Here is a 20,296-nt window from a genome sequence, read left to right on the forward strand (position 1 = left end):
TTATGTTGGATAGGCCTTTGAAGCTGCAGGGCTGTGTTGGACCGAAAATGGGTAGCTGTCGGTGTTGCAGGCACGGGTCGTTGTGCTGTTGTTAACTGTCAACTGTCAGTCAACCGCCGGCCAGCCTTCCCTTCCCTTCCCTTCCCCAGCTTCTTCCGGCCAAGCCCCCCACGGTCGAGCGAGCCTGCCGCTGCTTGGCAACAGCCGCGGCCTCGTTCTCGTCTATCAGAGCAACTCTATCAGATCAAATCCATCGAAAAAGCCATGCATCAACTACGCCAAACACCTTGAGTACCGCGACCTAGGCGCTCTCCGTGGGGTCCGTCATGTCCTACAAGAGGAACAGAGCGGCTTTCGAAGCCGACTTGCAGAAGCAAGACTCGCCGTACGTCTTTTACGGCACTCCGCTGCCTCCGCTAGACGACAATGTTCGCGACGACGGATCCTTCGTGCCAGTATGGAAGCAGGAGGTCGTGGACGAGCGTGGCAGGAAGAGGTTGCACGGTGCTTTCACAGGCGGCTTCAGCGCCGGATACTTCAACACCGTCGGCTCGAAGGATGGATGGACGCCGTCTACATTTGTTTCTTCAAGGGCCAGCCGACAGAAAGACCAGAAGAATGACGCCCAGCAGCGGCCAGAAGACTTCATGGACGAAGAAGATCTGGCCGAGGCAGCGGAAGCGCAGAAGCTACAGACCGCCAGCGCTTTTGCTGGCCTTGGGTCCACCGAAGAAGACGCATCGCGCAGAGATCCCTTCATGGGCCTGGTGAAGGCTGGCGGGGACACAGTAGGCGTCAAGTTACTGCAGAGGATGGGTTGGCGCCAGGGTCAAGGCGTAGGACCGCGAATACGGCGCAAAGCTCGCCTGGACGAAGGAGATGAGCCAAGAGACGCGAACGAGAAGGCTCATCTCTTTGCACCTGACGACTCTCCCATGATCGGCTTCGCGAGGAAGAACGATCGCAAAGGACTGGGATATAGCGGGGAAGCGCGTCTTTCCAGTACGCCTGCCTCCGCCAAGCCCGGAGCTCAGGAGGATGACGATGAGGACGACTCAAGCTTCTCTGCCGTAAACAACGCTCGGAAGGGGAATGCCAAGAAAACAGCACGACGAGGGGGTTTCGGGGTGGGTATATTGAACGACACTGGATCCGATGAAGAGGATGCGTACGAGATGGGGCCACGACTTTCGTATAACAAAACCATTGGACCCGATAAGAAGCCCAAGAAAACAAGCAATGGCTTACCAGTAGCCAAAGCTGCAAATCCACTCCTACGCGCCAAGCCTGTATTTGTATCCAAGAAGATCCCTAACCGCACTACTGCAGCGACCCTCCGAAAATGTCACGACGGGCGCCTTCCCTTGGAGGGATTCGTCCTAGCTACTCAAGCTCTGACCCTAGAAGCAAACAGGTATGCGCCGCCTAAGATACCAGAGGGCTGGAAGAGTGCAAAAGGTACAGCAGCAGCAGACTCCGGTAGTTCCACGTATCAGTCAACGGCAGACGCAGCGAAAGCTTCTACTCTTGATCCAAAGTCGCGTGCCGCACTCCTTGGAGAAGCTGCTCTACCAGGCAAGTCTATATTCGACTATCTCTCGCCGTCAGCGCGAAGTCGCATCGCTTCAGCTACCGGTAAGGACAATCTTCCCGCAGCTCTGAGCGAGGCGCCTCCCGAAGGCTACCGAAAGTCCGACGCAGAGAAACAGAAGGATCTCTGGAGTTTGGTACCTGCCTTGGACAAGGATATAGCAGATGCAGCCCTGCAGCGCGGTACTGGGGGCTGGATGCCATACGCAGAGGACGAGCGAAAGCGCGCCCGGTATCGAGCCTTTATAGAGCTCAAAGCAGGTTGGAGAGATGTGTTGCCGGAGCGCGCTCCCGGTATGTCAACCGACGAATGGGTCAAGGAGCTGCAGGAGTTCGCGCACGCAGCACGAGTCTTCAGGCCGGTCACAGGCATGATGGCCTCACGCTTCACTTCCTCAACGGCGCATCATGGAGCTTCTAGCGGCGAGCGTAAGGATACCCCCCTTCTCAGCAAACCGCCTGCAAAGCCTACCGACCCCGCTGAGGAAGCCGCAAAGATCGGTATGTACGGCCCGATGACGCGAAGTGTGCTGCAGTTCTTCCCCACCCGGTTGGTGTGCAAGCGCTTCAACGTGAAGCCTCCAGCACATGTTCAAATGGATCCCGGAGACACCCCCTCAGGCAGTGCAGCAGCTGCAGGCTCTTCTGGTCAGGTTTCGGAGCTTGTATCCCGTTCAATGCTCAATGAGATGCTGCTCAATGCCAACTTCGCCAACACCAGCGCCACCAGCGGCGCCAAACCCGAGCCAGATGGTATCTCCGTGCCAGCTACCTTGCCAGTCGAGGCACCTGTTGACGTCGAGACTAATGAAGCTCTGGAAGCGGAGAGAGCTGGCGATGCAGTCTTCCGGGCCATTTTCGGGAGTGACGATGAGGACGAGGATGAAGCTTGAGGGCTCCCCAAAGTGATACAAGCTATTACGAGAACCACTACACAGCTATGTGAATCTCGCTATCTACTACAAGGGAACATGTTTAGAAAATCGGCGTCAAACATACCAAAACAGTGTTTTAGCCCAAAAAGGTAACTGTGTTTCTCCTGCATCCGCTCACGTAATAATGCAAAGCTAGATCCCGCTTAGCGTTTGCGGCTTCTGCACGTCAAACCGCAACAACCATAAATCACCCGTTCTGGACATCATTTGAGCGGCTCAAGTGCAGCGGATGAGGACCCGCTCCCGAGGCCGGCCCAAAGGGTCCACAGCTCATCCCCAGATTTCGTCTTAACCGCTCCGCGGATTTGGGCCGGGACGTCGTGCGGTGTTTACGATCTGCATCTTCATCGATCTAGACCACCCCGCCATCCGACGTCATTCCTAAGCGTTTCTCTGACCGTGTTGTATATAAACCCCACCATAAAGTAGCATTCCGTACCACAATATCAGTCTCTCTATAATCCGCTTTCAATTCCTGTAAACGTCTCCCTGTGAACATCTCCATCAAACCATACCACAGCCATGCCCTCCACCAAGAAAGTCGGCACCCCCGGCCCCGCCAACGACAAGATCGGCGGCGTGCCCACGCTCCACTACTTCGACTTCTTCTCCAAAGGCCGCGGCCAAGTCATGCGGCTCTTCTGGGAGGTATGCATCGCCCCCTTCCTCCCCTCCCACCACCCCAACTAACCCACCTCCCCCTCCCGACAAGGACGCCGAGATAGCCTACGAAGACATCCGCTACACATTCTCCGAGTTCCCGCAGCACAAGTCCAAAATCTCCGACATGAACCCCACCGCCAGCGTGCCCGTGATCGAGCTCAACGGGCGCATCCTCACGCAATCCTACGCCGTTCTCCGACGCATGGCGCGGCAGCTCGGCGCCTACGACGGCGAGACCGAGGAGGAGAAGTACTGGGCCGACGCCATGTGCGACGTCGCCATCGACTGGCGCACGCTCTTCGTCATCGCGTTCCTGAGCCCGGATAAGGAGACCGCGTATCCGAAGCACAAGGAGACGGATCGGAAGCGGTATCTGGGCGCCTTGGAGAGGCATTTGAGTAGTCATGAGGCGAGTGTCAGGGGGCCGTATGTGCTGGGTGACAAAGTCAGCTATGCGGATTTTGTGGTCTATCAGATTTGCCATGATGAGGAGTTGACCAAGAACGGGAGGGAGGGGATGAGGGAGTATCCGCGGTTGGTTAAGTTGGTAGATGCGATGGAGGAGAGGCCGAATGTGAAGGGATTTTTGGAGAGTGATCGGTATTTGGGGTAGATGGTCTAGTGCTAGTGTTCGTAGAATATGAGGGCTAATCGCAAAGGCGACCTAGTAGTTGTTCAGTTCAGATAAAGCCCCAGCCCAGCTCTTTTCTGTCCGCTCCAAGATCACCTCGGGGACCTCATCCTTGTGGGCACAACACATCGTTACACCGATCCCAGTATTGTCCTCCCGCCCGCCCCCAAACTAGCCAGTATCCTCGCTGTGTCCTCCTCCTCCGCCCTATCCGCCCTTTCCATCGCAGCAGGCGCACTCGGCAGCGCCGTCCGCATCAACTCCGCATCCTCCAGCTCCCCACCCCTCACAAATTTCTCCCTTCTTAGCCTCAATCCCGTCTCCGGACTCTCCGGCTGTCCATCCCTCCACCACGGCCTCTTCGTCCCCGTAACCAACTCCAGCGCCCTCGCAGGCCTCACATCTTCATCCAGCATCGCCTCCATGCTCCAACCTTCCGCGTCTGCGCCCTCGACGTGGTCGTAGTGCCGCCGCGCCATGAAGGCCCGCTCCGCTTCCAGCATGTTCTCGACTAGCAGCTCTTTCGCGGCCCATTCCTGCCGCCGTCGCCGCTCTAGCGCCTCGAGCTCGGCTTTTAGCTCCTCGGACTCTGAGGTTGCCCAGTGGAGTTGGCGTCGCAGCAGGCTGAAGAGCTGTGGCGCGGGGAGGGCGGCTTCAGCGGGGGTCAGGTTGACGTCGGGAGGGAAGCGTGGGATCCAGCTGCCGTCGCCGGTGGAGCTGGGATGGTAGGTTACGGTTGTGTCGACCGGGGCGTGGTCGGTCTCGGTGGGGTTTGGGAGGGCAACTGTAGTGGCTGGGAAGTGTTGGCCGTGCGAGGAGGGCGAGGCGGGCAGGGACTCTTTGGTAGGGCCGAGGGAGGGGGAGGCGGTGCCGCCGGCCTTGTTGAGGATGAGCTTGAGGCGCTGCGTTTTGTTGGTGGGGTTCGAGGAGTGGTGTTTTGGAACGGGGTCGGAGGGGCGCAGGGCTTCGGTTTCGTGGACGGTGCGCATGTGTTTGGCGAGGGCGTCGGAGCGCGTGAAGGAGCGGTCGCATTCTGTGGGCAGTAAATATGGTCAGTGTACACCTGGAGAGAATAGCATGTCTGGCCGGCCTTGGCCTGCTTCGAGGAAAGAAGGACAAGGAACAAGGACCCTTGAGCAATGCGGAAAGGCAGGCAAAAGAGGGCATCCAGAGCTCGACCTACCTGGCAATGTGCAATAGAATGGCTTTTCCCTGGTATGACTCCTCATATGCGCCCTCAGCGCATATCCACTGGCGTGCGGGATGCCCTTCCTGTTACAGGCTATCCACTCGCAGCTATACTTCTTCTGCCGGCTTTGGATGTGCTCATCATGTAGATGCTCGACCAAGATATCCATGTTACCCAGATCCCCTGCGTCGCATCCTTCCCACTGGCATGCTGTTATTTGGCCGCCTGGATGGTCACCCTCATCGGCGGGATGGTTCGGTGACGCCGGCACGCTACCCTCGGTGTCTTCGCTGATGTCTGTGTCGTAGTTTGGCGCAGGCGACACGCGCCGTAAACTGTGTTCGCCGGTCTTCTGGCGCTTCGCGGGTCGTGCTGTCTCCATGTGGTGCGAGTGGAATGTGTCGACGCTGAGCGAGCGGTTGTATTCGGGCTTGACTTCTTCGGCGAAGTCGTCCGAGGACAGCTCGGAGAGCGGGGAGCCTGGCGAGTCCATCGTGGAAAAAGCCTTGCGGTTATTAGAGATTAAGAGTGATGTAATGTTAAGAGCAAGTGAAGTGAAGTGAAACGGCAGGGCGGACAAGCCGAATTCCGCCAAGCTGTCCATGGTGTTGACGTTTTGGGTCGTCGGCCACAGAATTCCGAGACCTCGACCTTCACCTTCCCTTATTCCATCAACAATGCTTCGCCGCTCCTAGGTGCCTCGGAGCCGTGAGCCACCTGAACGCTCTCATGGAAGGACACTCGATTCTGGGCGCCCCTGTCTTAAGGCTACAGTATGCTCTCCCAGTTTGGGAAGACAGGTAGAACTCACCGCTGGTTGCATTTCTTTCCCCATGAGCATGCACTGTGTTGGGATTAGAATAGACTGTAAGCATGTCTCGTCCACCTCCTATCCCCTATGCATGATGAGCAACAAAAGAGTTCTGCAATGCGGACGGTTCCTGTTCTTCAGAAGCCGAATGCCGACACTCTAATCTACACTTGATCTGACTCTATCGTCCTTCGTCACGAAAGCTGTAAACCCTTCATCAAGTCACAGGACTGACTTCTCGAGCAGGTAGCTACATGTACTCTAAGATGGCGCATACCACTGTCACTGCCAATGAGTTCCTTAACCGTTGATCAACTGAGCTGCTGGCCCTCAGTATCTCCCGCCCGTGATCGTCACCTTGCTCAATATGCCTTTGATCTCCGCCAAATCATCCTCGTTGAGCTCGACATCTTTCATGTTCTCCTTAATGCGCTCCTCTGTCGTCGCACCTGGGATAGGTATAAGGACTGGGTTGCCGTCCTTGCCGCTTTGAGCCTTGATCCATGCCAGGGCTACCTGACCGCTCGTGCACTTCTTCTTCGAAGCTAGCTGCTCGACTTGTCTAACCAGCTCCATGTTCTGATCGAACACATCCGGCTGGAACCGCGGCATGTGCTTGCGGAAATCGTCATCCGGAATGTCGTCCGGCGACTTGATCTGGCCGGTCTATCACAGCAATGTCAGGTATAGGTGGCAAACAGAATGCTGGTAAGCAACACTCGGAGCTTACCAAGAAACCTCTTCCTAGTGGCGAGTACGCCACGATAGGTATATTCAACTCAGCACAAGCCTCCGCAATCCCATTCTCCAGGATGTCCGTCGCCCAGAGCGAGAACTCGACCTCCACCGCAGCAATTTTGGTCACCTTCGCCGCTCTCCTAATGGTTTCGGCGCTAACCTCGCTCAAGCCAACGCCGCCCACCTTACCCACCTTGACATACTCGGCAATAGCACCCACCGTAGTCTCGATAGGCGTAGCCGGGTCGACGCGGGCGCACTCAAAGATGTCGAGGAATTTCTTTCCATCGAGCACGCGTAGACACTCGTCAATGCTGCGGCGAACGTTCTTCTCGCTGCCGTCGGGCGCCATTTCGCCGGGCTTAAGGCCGCCCTTGATGGACAGGACGACTTTGTCGGCATCGTCGGGGCGCTCGGTAAAGTACTCGTTGAGCAGGTGGAGACTGTTGCGCTCAGGGGTGCCGTAGAGCTCGCCGCCATTCCAGAAGTTCGCGCCGAGTGAGAGCGCGGTGCGCATGGCGGCGAAAGACTGGGTTTGGGAGGGTGGGTTGGCGCGCCATGTGAGGCCTGTACATGCTTAGCCTTTCGGCCTTGGAAGTCCTTCGGACCTTGTCTGGGGCAGATGTAGAGATGGGATGCTACATACCCATCAGGCCGTAGCCGATAGACCCGACGTTTTTGCCCGTGATTTGAGGCATAGTGTCAAACGTTTGGATGCGAATGGATATGTCTTTGTGTGTAAGAGTCTTACAGTTGATGAACTTGCAGTAATGAGGGATCTTGCTGGTCTTTGACACCTATATAACCTTATACGCAGCAGTTCGGTCTTAGAGGAACTCCTAAGTCCGATTGCTTCCTGACTTAATTGCCGAAGTTAACAGCGATGGCTTACGACGAATAACGCAGCGTAATCAGCAGTAAGCTTCGGGTATTCCAAACCTGCCGTGTGATAGGCTTCTCGTGGCTCTGTCTTGGAATTTGACGGAAGCCATCCCTCCGTCGGTGTAATACCTAAGAACCACAGCGGGACAATGACCTCATAGAACCATTGTGGTCGAGCGACCGTTTGAGTATCTATTAGTAAAGTTCCTCAGAACAACATCTAGATAGAGATAAAGAGTGTATGCACACTCCAGTGGGTATTATCTGTGACTCCAGTCAGCTCAAGACGATGCTTGAGAGCGAGGGTGCAAGATTGGAGAATCGGGCGGATTGATCCGAGGAAACTTTTGAAAACACGTTATAATTATAAAAGCCGAGCAATTCCTGCCAAGAACAGCAGAAAAGCTGAATGGCGCAGCGGAAGCGCGGTGAGTTGAAACCGGATCATCTATCGGTCCGAATAGATTACTGATATTCATCCAGCCGGGCTCATAACCCGGAGGACAGTGGATCGAAACCACTTTCAGCTACATGTTCAATCTTTTTGCATTTTTCTCTCTCAAGAGCTTCACGAGTCAATCCACAGCTCTCGAGCATGTATTTTCTAAACGTTACAATGTCACGGAGCGTCGATCTATCCTGGCTGAACTGCCTCGATCCGGCCACCAACATTAACTCTAAACCCTGCAGACCTTCGCGGATTGTACCATCCCTACGCTGTATTTATAGGTGGTAGCAATGGAGCCTCTCAATATAGTCCAGGCTGAATAGCACATACTGTAAACCACTAAGTGCACTCATAAGAATGAACCCTCGTAGTGAACATCAGATTTCTGAAGAACTGGTGAACCTTCACGGATCGCCGAGTCTTGAAGCTTATTCAATTCCATGTAGCTTATCAGCTTCTACCGGTCTTTTCGGCATGCTTTTGGTCCACTTATCTAGGTGGCAAAAATGGCTCGACTCGGAGAACCATGAACTGGTAGAGCACTGCGTTGACTGTAGATTGGAGGCTTCGTTGTCACACATGATGATAGAGTTAAGTTAGGGGCCTAGGCGTAAGGCGGCTTATATAGCCTCATAAGCTTGTTAAGCTATTGGTAGGGGCGAAACGAGTCGAACGATCCGTGCATCGCATATACTTTGAGCAGGTGCCTGTACTCAGTGCAGTCATTGAGATTGTAAGATGTCTCACATATCGCTCTATATACGCCAAGACCATCCATTTATCAGCCCAGGACTCGCTCCACCTCCTCATACTCTCAGCGCGCCTCTCCTCTTACCACTCGAGTCTCTCGTGCCGCGCTCATAATCGCATCGCATATTCTCATTTCGCATCAAAATTATATCTCAACCACTCACCCACGGCCCTCAAAGCCTCCCACCTCACACTCTCATCCGCCTCCTGCATAAGCTCCATAACCCTTGTCTTCAGCCCCATCTTCTCCAACATCTGCCTCTTCTCCGGGACCTCCTTAACCAGGCACGCAACATCGTTACACCCAATCGCCAGCACCTGCTTGTCGTTCTCCCAGCTCTTGCCCAGGATTTCCGCCAGCTTCCGCGGCAGCTCGCCCTTGTTCTCCTCGAGGATCCGCCGCGCGTTGTCCCGCCAGAACCCCCGGTTGCGGTGCGGCGGACTCCATCTGAGGTGGCCGGTTTGCAGCTCGGCGGCGTACTCGTCGAAGGTGGTTTGCGTCTTGGTGTACTCGTTCAACATCTCGTTGAGAGCGCGGAGGTCTTCGAGGAGATCGGGGTCGGTGAGATGGCGGGATTGGACGTTGGAGAGGTGGGAGGGGAGGCGAGCGAGGACGGCAGCAGGGAGGAGGGTTTGCCGGTTTGAGGAGAGGAGGTTGTAGAGCGTGGAGAGGAGGAGGCGGGTTGTTTTCTCCTTTGGAGATAAGCGTAGGAGGGAGGTGTAGAGTGACAGTATGTCGTGTTCACTACGGGTATCTGTCAGCACTGGATTGCCCTACCGCTTCAGAGGTCGGCATACTCGTTGAGTCCGTCGCCGACGAGTTTGCCTTCGAAGCTGAGTTGCCAGATGACGAGGAGAACGTGGTAGAGGAGTTGTAGCCCAACGCTACCGCCTATGCCGACTTCAGTTGTACTGCGGATGCTGGCCCCACCGCTATACAGGGTGGAGTCACTGTCGCGGTTGTTGGAACCAGCTGCCGCACGGAGTATGTCCATGAGTGGGTCCAGCGTCTCTTTCCGTTGTTTCCAGAAGAGCTGTCTTGCTTTGGATGTCCGCAGAACTGCAGAGTACTCCTGTACCGCAATGTCCTGCAGACCGGCATCCGAGCTCTTGGCTAGAGACGAGAGGTAGCTGTAGAGCTTAGGTAGGGCCTCTACTAACGGCGCAGTTGACTTTGTCTGTCCAACTAGAGCGTGGGATATCAGACTTGACAGGACGGAGGACGTGAGAAGAGGGATCGGGTCTTCGGGGTTGCTGGACTGCTTAAGTAGTGGGAGGAAGGGCTTGTAAGGGTTCTCGTGCTTGATCAAGGCGGATGTAAGCGGCTGGATGTCTAGAGACTGTAAGCTCCAGCTGAACGGCATATCCCGCAGAGTTGTATAGTGGTGTACCATCGATGAGGTCGCCAGACAGGACCAGCATATACTGTATGATGTCTGGCCGCTTCGCTGCAGCCTCGAATATGCTCTTGCTCTCACTTCCTCCCAACAACAGTGTGACGAAGCTCTCAGGGTCCGACTCTATGGTCTGCCGCCTCTGCTCCCTTCGAACCTTGTCAATCGACTTGATCTTCTTGAGGTCCGCATCGGTAATGGTCTTTGCGCGGACAGCTCCATCCCAGGAGATGGGGCGGGCGCGGATGTTGTTCTGCAGGGAGAGAATGTAGGCAGGCGGATCGAGGGACATGGCGACGGCGAATGTGCGCTGCAAAGAGCGTTGGTGGAGTGCTGGAACGCTCGGAGTGCTCGTCTTGGTCGGTGACGGCAGCTTGCTTCTGCCCCATCACCGCAGCCTTATCGAAGCTGCCCCGTAATGCTGGCCTTGGCATTAACCTCCTGGAACCGAAGTACCTCCGCCTGCAAGAAGAATATCTCGATGGACAAGCCGAAGTGCTGGCTACACCAAGCTACATCTGACGTCCTAAACCTCCTTCTTTTAGGAAGAAAATCAGGAGGTTATCAGAATGACTAGCTTGAAGCGTTCATATGCCGCTGATCCCAGCGCGCAGAACCTCTCCAGCAAAGTCTACGTGAGGTCTACTAAGAGTGGCAAGGTACAGAAGATTGTCAGAGAGCTCTACCTGAGACAAGACATCCCTTGTTCATCTAGATTGTGTTCCAGATGCGTGGAGAATGCTCCCACCGACTATCACAACAAGGGTAACCTCCATCTCACTAAGAATACATCAGTGACTAACAGGGACACCAGTGTCTCCCTTTGTACTCTCAGAGACGCCCGCAGGTACCAAGAGCTTCCCGCAAGGCCACTACCTTGTTCCCGACACCAATGCTCTCCTCACTGCAATGGACCTGTTCGAGGTCGAAACGGCGTTCCGGGATGTCATCGTGCTCCAAACAGTTCTTGAAGAAGTCAAAAATCGATCCCTGCCGCTGTATCACCGCCTCATCAGCTTGACCAAGAACGAGGACAAGCGTTTCTATGTCTTCTTCAACGATTTTAGACAGGAAACCTACGTGGTCCGCGACGCCGGCGAGACCATCAATGACCGTAATGACAGGGCTGTCCGGAAAGCCGTTCAGTGGTATAGTCAGCATCTGCAAGCAGCTGTCAAGGCGCGCAGGTCAGGACGGACACCAGCAGTAGTTATGATCAGCGATGACCGAGAAAACTTGCGTAAAGCAGAAGCGGAGGGCATCTCTGCATTATCGTGTAAGTATCTACATCTGCATCGGAATCTCAGTTCTGTATCTAAAGGGGCTTCGCAGTGTCAAATTACGTTTCCGAACTTGAGAATGCGAATCAGCTGCTTGACATGGTTAGCGAACGGCGGGAGCAGCGCGATAACCGCGGCGGCAAAGTCGAACTTCTATATCCTGAGGTAGGGTCTCCGATTTCCTGCGTAAACCGAGGCTAAAAAGTTATAGTACTATTCGATTTCGAAGATGATGACCGGTGTTAAAGCAGGCACCATGCATCAAGGCATCTTCAACGTCTCACAATACAACTACTTGGAAGGCTCTGTGCACGTGCCAGCATTTGAGCGCTCTCTTCTGATTTTAGGGAGGGAAAACAGCAACCGCGCTGTATCAGGAGATGTCGTTGTCGTCGAGGTGTTACCCAAAGATCAATGGAAAGCACCGTCCTCCAAGGTCATCGAAGAGGAAGAATTTAACAAGGACGACAACCCAGACGTCGAGGAGGGCGAAGCAGTGGTCACGGACCGGGAACGGCGCGCACTCCAAGAAGAGGTGAAGAGAGTTCAGGGCAAGGGCGTGGAAGGTCGGCCACAGCCTACAGCTCGAGTTGTGGGTGTGGTGAAGCGCAACTGGCGGCAATACGTTGGGCATATCGACAAGGACTCCGTAAGGACATCCAACAGGGAGAGCCGCGCGCAACAGACTGTCTTCCTCATCCCAATGGACAAGCGGATACCGAAGATCAGAGTACGGACGCGGCAGGCAGGGGAGCTCCTCGGTAAGCGAGTACTCGTCACGATCGACTCTTGGGACCGGGAGTCGCGGTACCCTGTGGGTCACTTTGTCCGATCACTCGGCGAGCTGGAGTCGAAAGGAGCGGAGACCGAAGCACTGCTACTTGAGTACGACGTGCAGTATCGGCCTTTCCCTAAGACCGTCCTCGATTGCTTGCCGGCAGAGGGACACGACTGGAAAGTCCCGGCCAGCCTTGAGGACCCTGGATGGAGAGGCAGAAGGGACCTGCGAGATCTTCTAGTCTGCAGTATTGACCCGCCTGGATGCGTTGATATTGACGATGCGCTGCATGCACGCCAACTACCGAACGGCAACTTTGAGGTTGGCGTACATATCGCAGATGTATCGCACTTTGTCAAGCCGAACAACGCCATGGACAAGGAAGCTAGCATGCGAGGCACCACCGTGTACCTAGTGGACAAGCGCATCGACATGCTACCAATGCTCTTAGGTACAGATCTCTGCTCCCTGAAGCCGTACGTCGAGCGCTATGCCTTCTCTGTACTATGGGAGATTACACCCGACGCTGAGGTTGTAAACTCAAACTTCACCAAATCCGTTATCCGCTCCCGCGAAGCCTTCAGCTACGAGCAAGCTCAAATCCGCATCGATGACGCTTCCCAGAAAGACGACCTGACCAAAGGCATGCGCACCCTTCTGATGCTCTCCAAGAAGCTCCGCCAGAAGCGTATGGACGCCGGAGCTCTCAATCTCGCCTCTCCAGAGGTCCGCATCCAGACCGAGTCTGAGACGTCCGACCCGGTCGACGTACAAACCAAGCGCCTCCTCGACACAAACTCCCTCGTCGAAGAGTTCATGTTGCTCGCCAACATCTCCGTAGCCGGAAAGAATTACTCCGCCTTCCCGCAGACCGCGCTTCTACGCCGCCATGCCGCACCACCGCGAACGAACTTCGAGGAACTGCAGAACCAGCTCAAAGTCAAGCGCGGCATGGAATTACGCACCGACTCGTCCAAAGCACTGGCCGAGTCCCTCGACACGTGCGTAGACCCGCAGGAGCCCTTCTTCAACACGCTGATCCGCATCATGGCTACCCGCTGCATGATGTCCGCCGAGTACTTCTGCTCCGGCACGCAGGCATACCCAGAGTTCCGCCACTACGGCCTTGCCTCAGAAATCTACACGCACTTCACCTCGCCCATACGACGCTATGCGGACTTGGAGGCCCATCGTCAGCTCGCGGCCGCTATCGACTACGAGCCGCTGGATCCGAGCCTCCGCAGCAGGAGCAAGCTCGAGGCCGTGTGCAAGAACATCAACGTCCGGCACCGCAACGCGCAGATGGCGGGGCGAGCGAGCGTGGAGTACTACGTTGGTCAGGCACTTAAGGGGCGTGTGGTTGAGGAAGAGGGCTTCGTAATGAGGGTGTTTAGCAATGGATTTGTGGTGTTTGTGCCGAGGTTTGGCATTGAAGGGCTCATTCGGTTGAGGGATCTGGGGACCCCAGAGCCAGAGGGAGAGTTTGATGCCGAGAATTACGTGCTCAGGGTCAGGGGGTCAAGGGAGGTGAATGTGGAGTTGTTTGAGAAGGTCAAGGTCAGGATTAGCGATGTGGCGGAGGAGAGTACGGGGAAGAGGAAGATTAGGCTGGAGCTGTTGTAGGTGGTGGCGCGTGGATCTGGGAACGGGTGGTCAGGACAATGGCGGTAAACAAGATGCCGTGCATGAAAATCGATCTTTGGGGTATCTGCTTTATTGGTGGCTCCGCCCAGTGGGTCCAGCTTTCGCTAACAGGATCGCTTGAGGCTGGCAGATTAGTCGCAATGGAAGCGGTGTTCTGCATCCATCAGCCCACAAGATTCGGGGTTTCCCGTCCTCTCAAGATTGACTGACTCGGACTGAGCCATCGTTGGATCAGCACGCCTTGGTGATGGCAGTCGATGACAGCCCGGAGTAACCCGCTGTGGCGGCTGCGGGCAAGGGACTTGAGCATCCAGGGAGAATCTTACGCGCGTAGGCACCACAGTGCGGAAATCTACAATCCAGGGGAAGTCTACGGCGATGCAGCATAGAAGCAGGCAAGCTCTAGCACCGCCATACTAGGTAGGCAGCCTGTATTCCTCCACGTCCTCTGTGGGCCGAGATGTGAAGCAGCAGTCCAGAGTTCGTAGCTCACTGAGATCAATTGCTATCCGGATAAGACTCCACGCCTATCTAGCTATCTATGCATTTAATGGTTGGAGCACGCGCTCGCCCGAACCTTCCCGTCACTCGCGCTCTGCCGCTCGTGCCGCTGCTGAAGCCTCTTGGCAGGGACAGTGCCGCTTGACAAATTCCCAAAGCAAGTCTGTTGGCGCATTTGGTGCATCGAGAGGCTCTCTGGAAAGTTTGTTCAATGGTTCGCGCTCGCTTGATACCTACCGCCGCACGGCTTGTGGGGCTGTCCGAGAGCTGACAACGGCACGAGACAGAACTGTCTTCCGAGCCATGCACGACGACTCGCCGTGGTATGGGAATCTATGTAGGGGCGATGCAGGGCGTTTGCGCTACGTGAGAATCACTGCGATGCGAAGCAAATCAACGCGAGATCTGAGGAGAGATCGAATCGACAGACATCCTGACTCAAATCATCCAGTCCACACCGTCAAGTGGAGTTCGACGGCTTCTGTTCCTGCATAGCTAGGCAAGACGGTGAGCATGGACTACAATAGGCAGGCGGTAACCCCAGTTTAGCGATTGCGCATTCAGCCACGTCGGCCGCTGAGTGGGCCGAGCCCTGGTGTCCGACGGGGCAATGAGGTGATCCAGAAGTCGGGTGCCAATGCTCGGTCAACCATGGGTTGGTGGCAGTTCATGGCGCATAGATACGACGACGCTTTTATCTGAAGCAATCTGGAACCGCTCATCTATCTCAACGAGGCGCTCTAAGAAATCCACGGTGTTCTCCTTGAGTGCGTCTCGAGGCACGCCTGCGATTCGTCGGAGGTGGAGTCCACTCAGACGCTAAAACGGCACAATGGGATTGTGCTCTCTGCAACGGTGGAGCTAAAGACTAAGGGAACTAATGACATGAGCTAAATGCCTTCCGACAGCGATGCGCGGTCCTTGCTCTTGCCCATCTGACCACACCGACTTCTACCTTGTGGGTTGCACTTCTTCATAGGAACACACCCGGCGAACTGTGTCTGTGCTGGCCCCTTAAATATCAATCAATCCGTTCGTGCAGGAGAGGTCTCAGGCAGAACCCGGGAGGTCAACCTCATAGGCCGCCGAGATGCTTTGTACTCGTCATTGGAAGAAGCCACACAGAATACACTACGATCTCCCCCAAGAGCGGAAGCATCCTTTAGGGGAGCGCCCGGGCAGATGTCTGGAGTCCGAGCACACGCTTGACCATGTTCAAGCGGAGGCGAGAGCACGGCCGAGATGCCCGAACAGGAAAGGCTGGTTGATTTGTACCTGCAGCTCTTGCGGGGCACCCCTGGGCCAGCCTTTTCCTGCTTCGACTGCCCAGATGCTGTCCTTCAGGGCAGGTAAGATTGCCAGCCATGGCTTCGCTGCGATTGAGACAGCACTAAGGTGAGTTTCGGTGCATGGTGTGGCGTTCATGACTGGGCTTGATGAGTATATTCACCCTAGATCCACTCCCGCTTTCAAGTTTGGTGATTTCGTTTGCTATCCTCGCTGGCTGCTCCAGCTGTGCGCCTTTTGTAATACAGAGAACAGCTGCGCGTCTATCGATTCGTTTTGCGATTCATGCTCTTGTTAGTCTCAGTCAGCCTTTAAGACGTTCATCCGCTCTGCCATATCCGCGTACCGTTGCGTTATCCTCCGCTTTTCACGCCAGTATTTGGGGCGTAAAGTCTTTCAAGAGGCATACAAGACTCCTTCAGGAGCCTCGATGCATCTACAGCGCCTATCAGAAGAGTTCCGCAACTGCTTCCAAGAGGCTTGACAGGGTGCTCAGAGTAACGACGCCGAAAACTGCCAGGACAGCCATCTGGATCTGAATAAGAGCGCGGCTGCGACCCGTATCGGCACTATGTCTCCCGAGCAAATGTCTAGCAGGCTCTTCCTCTGCTTGTTGGCTCTTTCAAGCGTGAGAGAGGTGCGGGGCCAAGGGACCTGGGAGAGGTCGTCCGCCAGCAGCGCCTCCAACCCGTCCTCGATACGTTCGGTCGATCCCACATCCACTTTAGTAACCTCGTCGCTTACTACTCCATCCTTGATCACATCTACGCTCGCCTCGGTTTCATCACCAGCTCCCTCCAAATCCGCTTCGACTAGTCTCAGTTCGACGTCCCATGGCGCACCTCTAGCAACGCCAGGTGATTCTTCACAGGTTCCCCCGTCCCCAGCGGACCGTAATCGGATGCTGGGAATTATGATCGGTTGTGTAGTTAGCGGTTTGCTTGTTGTAGCGATATGTGCATGGATATGGGTCCGTGTGAGACGATCACAGAAGCGGAACAGGAGGAAACTGTTCCGGCGCGCCGTCACCCCGCTCGACGACGCAGAGTTCGAGTCCTGGAGAAGACCGAGTGTGGCGCATTCTCAGCTGGAAATATACGGCAGCATACAACAGCCTCCACCATCTCATTCACCCAGAGCTAAACCAGCGGCTCCCCTTGTACTTGAGAAAGATCTCGGCATATACGGTCCCGAGACCTCTAGATCACCGCGGTCATCTCCCTCTTCAGGCCGTTCGAGATCGGAAAGACATACCGATCATTCACGAAACAAGTCCAGCGTCTCGGTCCAGGACAGACCGCCCACCCCTTACTCCCCCACGCAACCACCCGAATCCTTCGGCTCCTCGCCTAAAAGCCCACCAAACCACGTCCATTATTCCTCAATGTCTTCGGCGTCGGATTTCGACTTCGGCTTCAAAGACTTCCGCGGTTCTTTCTGAGGGCCACGAATTGTGCTCCGCACCACAGCGACTCCTTTGATAGGCGTTGCGTACATGCATATCACGCGAGACGGTTCTTTGCTTTGTTCCTCTGTTGGCACATGTTCATATGATATCCGCTGGGTTTCTTGAAAAAGGGGCGTTGGTTCGGAGCTTTTTTGACTTTGACAGCCGGAAAGCTCCTGGGTTGTGTTTTTTGAAGGTTAGCAGCAGCGATGTGCCCTGTACACTTTTGTTATATGGCGGATGTAGCAGCCTGTCCACATGTTTCTCTACGTGCGAGAATGGAGGAGCACTCCCGATGCCTCCATGATACATAGCGGAACTCATTTCGGCTCTACATGATGGGCGGTCACAGTACGATGAAAAACTCGCTCAATACTCAGTGCAGTTTATCACTCAACGAAGGTATATATAACCACCATAGCAGGACGGCAAATCACTTCGGTGCACCCCTCCGTACAACGTCTTAGGGTAATTCGCATACTTTGACTCCCCTGTATGTCTTGCAACGATCTCTTGCTACAACAGACTTTCCCACAGCTTCGCAGCCGATCATTGAGAACAGTTTTTGAAGTGAGGATTCAGGGCCTGTGTACCGGAGGTATGTCTCTTATCGGAATTGAACCGGCGAGGGCTGACTCATCTTACATAGCGAGCAATGGACGAGCCGAGTCGAACTGTTAGGCGACTGGTCTGGAGCTCTTGGCATGGTGTCGAGACTCGAAGAGGACGGGAGCGTCAGCGCAGGCGCCGTGAGATCCTACAGCCTGATCCGCTCACGTACTACAATCCAATGTTGGATCTCGAAACCGTTACCCTCCACCACGACATCGACCGAGTGTCTTCCGCCGAGGTTCACGTTGGCGTAACCTTCGACGAGGTTCTCTTCCATAGGGCGGTCTCGGACCAGGAGCACGTTCGAGAAAGCATGTGAGCCGTGCCACAACCCTCGAGCTGATCACTACAGTAATCGTTCGTTGGTTGAAGTTGAGAGCCAGTGTATACCCGCACTGGGGCGTACCTTAGATTCATCGGTCAGCCCATCCATCAACCCCGTCTCTAGTATGCAAGCTGAAATATCCAGTAGAAGCAAGGTTCTGTTGGAAGCTTCGGAACTTCCTCGCGTTCGCTCTCTTCTCGAAAAGGAGATCAAGCTCCATGTACGTAAGACCCTTCGGTTCTGGAAGTCGAAAGAAACACCAGACGAAGCATAAAAAGCTCGTTCCAGCCTGTAAAAGTATTAACAGATAAACACTTCTCCGTAACGAACCCTCTTGCTTACCCAGAAGAAACAGGTCTTGCCTCTCCAGTTCCAAGCCGTCGGATTCAACATGTACGGCATCAGCACTCCCGCAATCATGAATGCAATGTTGTACGCCACTCGAGCCAAAACTACGGTCTTTACTCGTAGGCGTGTGGATGGAATCTCGGCTACCAGCGAGTAACATACCGGCCCGATGGTCACGTCATATAAGAAGGTAAAGAGAATGATGAGGGAACCGAGGGACCATGCAATAGCCGGAGAGTCCGGTGCAAGTCCAACACATCCGGCCACGAACATGATGATGGTGCACGCAGCACAGCCCCAGAGGTACAAAGTTCTACGTCCAACCACTCGCATCACAGACCAAGATAGGAGGTTGCCGAGTATGGCCAAGGCATACATCCCAACGGAGAGATCAAAGGCTGCCTCTGTCTGGGGTAGTAAAGTCAGTGGAACAGATACTTATATAGCTTCTACAGCTGTGTCTACTAACGGTGATTCCCGCTTGGAGATAAAAGTAGGTTGCGTACGAGGTCATTGGCAAGCCGCATAGCGTTTGCGTTGTCCAAACCATACAGGTAATCTCTGTCCTACGGAGGTCTCAAAGAGTGTAAGTAGGACTAGTAAAACAACCAAATAAGGACTACCTACCTGTTCCTCTGAAGCAGTCCCGATACGATACACCGGAGCCGAAGTCTTTTTCAACTTGTGTCGTGTGCTTCATTAGCTCAATACTTCCGTCTATATTGAAGTCCCCGTCCCGCTTTGTAAGGCGGGTGAGCGAACGTTTCGCCTGCTCGTAGCGCTCATGGCGAACCAGCCACCAAGGGGACTCTGGAGCGAACATGATCGCAATGGCAAGCGGTACAGCCCACGCCCATTGGAGTCCGAATGGAATCCGGTAGGACCATTCAGAGCTGACGTGTACTGCTCCTCGTAACACTCCCAGTCCGATAAGTTGGCCGATTAGCCAGCATAAGTTAACGCTGGACGTAAGATATGCCCTAAGATGCATCGGGACAACGTCCGCAGCATAGGTAGTCGAAAGAGTCTCACGGATTGTCAGCGGCCTCTATCTTCGGAGACACCGAACAGCAACTCTTGTACATACCTGGAATACACCCCAGGGTAATCCGCAGAGTACTTGTGATGCCATCAGGGTTCCAATATCGAAAGCGAAGAATGCGGGAAATATAAAGAGCGCCAGCGCTACTAGCGAGCCAACAATGGTGTACCGGTAGCCAAACCGTTCCGTTAGGAGGCCGCTAAAGAGCAGGCCCAGGATTTCGCCAATGAAGGCTCCGTTCGTCAACGCGGACTGCCAGGAGGTTGTGATTTCGTATCCGTTCGCAGTCGGAACTCCATACGCCTTTCGAAATGCTGGAAACGCATAGAAGCTGTTGACCAGCACGAGATCATAGCCTTCCATGATAATCGTCATGCTTAATAACATACTCCATCCTATTGCTTTGGGGTACAACTTGAGACCCTCCTTGAACGTCGTCCGATGTTCGGAGCGCGTCGCATCTTTTGCTCCCGTATTCATATGCCTGAGGCCTGGAAAGGATAACAAGTCTTGCATCGAGTGACTGGTGGATTGAATAGGACGTATTGTGGCCTCGGAGGAACCTGTCGGTCGACTACCCCGGTCATCTTCGAATGCTTCTGAGACTGGTTCGATCCGGTGAGTTGACTGAGGGCTAATCGTCACGAATTCGAGTGCTTCCGAAGGGTGCGGTTTTTCTACCATGTTGGCCATGTCATGGCTACTAGCAATCCTTGCAGAAGATGGGTTCAGCTCAGGGTGGTGGTCAATTTGATACTGGACTTGCAACTATATCACTTCCCAAAGGTTCTCTCGAGCTACCATGCCGTGCCTGGGCATGCCAACTACTTGGCGCCACCCCCGCACTGGAAGCAACTCCATAACGGATTACAGCTGTATCCCAAGCCCAATGAACTTAAGTTTAGCGAGAAACTGCGGCTGAAGAAACTTTGATATCCATCGATGTGGGTGGATTCTCGGTGAGACTATCAGGACCGTCAAAGATCGACACGTGACTGTCC

At 54.7% G+C, this 20,296-nt stretch overlaps 8 protein-coding genes and 1 non-coding gene across 9 annotated transcripts; 5 read left to right on the forward strand and 4 right to left on the reverse strand.

Annotated features, from left to right (window-relative positions):
- Positions 1-326: 326 nt before the first annotated feature.
- W97_06682 (uncharacterized protein) lies at positions 327-2,483 on the forward strand (the record flags this gene model as incomplete). The annotated part of the gene is made up of 1 exon (XM_007784556.1): positions 327-2,483. The coding sequence occupies one exon, from the start codon at positions 327-329 to the stop codon at positions 2,481-2,483; it is 2,157 nt and encodes a 718-aa protein (XP_007782746.1).
- Positions 2,484-3,047: 564 nt separating this feature from the next.
- Positions 3,048-3,801, forward strand: W97_06683 (uncharacterized protein; the record flags this gene model as incomplete). Its single annotated transcript, XM_007784557.1, has 2 exons — positions 3,048-3,173; positions 3,238-3,801. The coding sequence occupies 2 exons, from the start codon at positions 3,048-3,050 to the stop codon at positions 3,799-3,801; spliced, it is 690 nt and encodes a 229-aa protein (XP_007782747.1).
- Positions 3,802-3,950: 149 nt separating this feature from the next.
- W97_06684 (uncharacterized protein) lies at positions 3,951-5,501 on the reverse strand (the record flags this gene model as incomplete). Its single annotated transcript, XM_007784558.1, has 2 exons — positions 3,951-4,852; positions 5,003-5,501. The coding sequence occupies 2 exons, from the start codon at positions 5,499-5,501 to the stop codon at positions 3,951-3,953; spliced, it is 1,401 nt and encodes a 466-aa protein (XP_007782748.1).
- Positions 5,502-6,149: 648 nt separating this feature from the next.
- On the reverse strand, positions 6,150-7,255 carry W97_06685 (uncharacterized protein; the record flags this gene model as incomplete). The annotated part of the gene is made up of 3 exons (XM_007784559.1): positions 6,150-6,485; positions 6,550-7,124; positions 7,204-7,255. 3 exons carry the CDS (start codon positions 7,253-7,255, stop codon positions 6,150-6,152), a joined length of 963 nt encoding a protein of 320 aa, XP_007782749.1.
- A 587-nt stretch (positions 7,256-7,842) lies between these two features.
- W97_06686 lies at positions 7,843-7,969 on the forward strand. Its single transcript has one exon. It is a non-coding gene; the product is annotated as a tRNA-Phe (tRNA).
- A 797-nt stretch (positions 7,970-8,766) lies between these two features.
- Positions 8,767-10,323, reverse strand: W97_06687 (V-type H+-transporting ATPase 54 kDa subunit; the record flags this gene model as incomplete). The annotated part of the gene is made up of 3 exons (XM_007784560.1): positions 8,767-9,382; positions 9,436-9,970; positions 10,029-10,323. 3 exons carry the CDS (start codon positions 10,321-10,323, stop codon positions 8,767-8,769), a joined length of 1,446 nt encoding a protein of 481 aa, XP_007782750.1.
- Positions 10,324-10,600: 277 nt separating this feature from the next.
- W97_06688 (uncharacterized protein) lies at positions 10,601-13,712 on the forward strand (the record flags this gene model as incomplete). Its single annotated transcript, XM_007784561.1, has 4 exons — positions 10,601-10,796; positions 10,846-11,307; positions 11,364-11,476; positions 11,523-13,712. 4 exons carry the CDS (start codon positions 10,601-10,603, stop codon positions 13,710-13,712), a joined length of 2,961 nt encoding a protein of 986 aa, XP_007782751.1.
- Positions 13,713-16,092: 2,380 nt separating this feature from the next.
- Positions 16,093-16,962, forward strand: W97_06689 (uncharacterized protein; the record flags this gene model as incomplete). The annotated part of the gene is made up of 1 exon (XM_007784562.1): positions 16,093-16,962. One exon carries the CDS (start codon positions 16,093-16,095, stop codon positions 16,960-16,962), a length of 870 nt encoding a protein of 289 aa, XP_007782752.1.
- A 1,031-nt stretch (positions 16,963-17,993) lies between these two features.
- W97_06690 (uncharacterized protein) lies at positions 17,994-19,775 on the reverse strand (the record flags this gene model as incomplete). The annotated part of the gene is made up of 5 exons (XM_007784563.1): positions 17,994-18,194; positions 18,248-18,661; positions 18,723-18,829; positions 18,881-19,280; positions 19,341-19,775. The coding sequence occupies 5 exons, from the start codon at positions 19,773-19,775 to the stop codon at positions 17,994-17,996; spliced, it is 1,557 nt and encodes a 518-aa protein (XP_007782753.1).
- Positions 19,776-20,296: the final 521 nt, after the last annotated feature.

Source organism: Coniosporium apollinis (assembly GCF_000281105.1).
Source record: "Coniosporium apollinis CBS 100218 chromosome Unknown supercont1.34, whole genome shotgun sequence".
Classification (NCBI taxonomy): domain Eukaryota; kingdom Fungi; phylum Ascomycota; class Dothideomycetes; genus Coniosporium; species Coniosporium apollinis.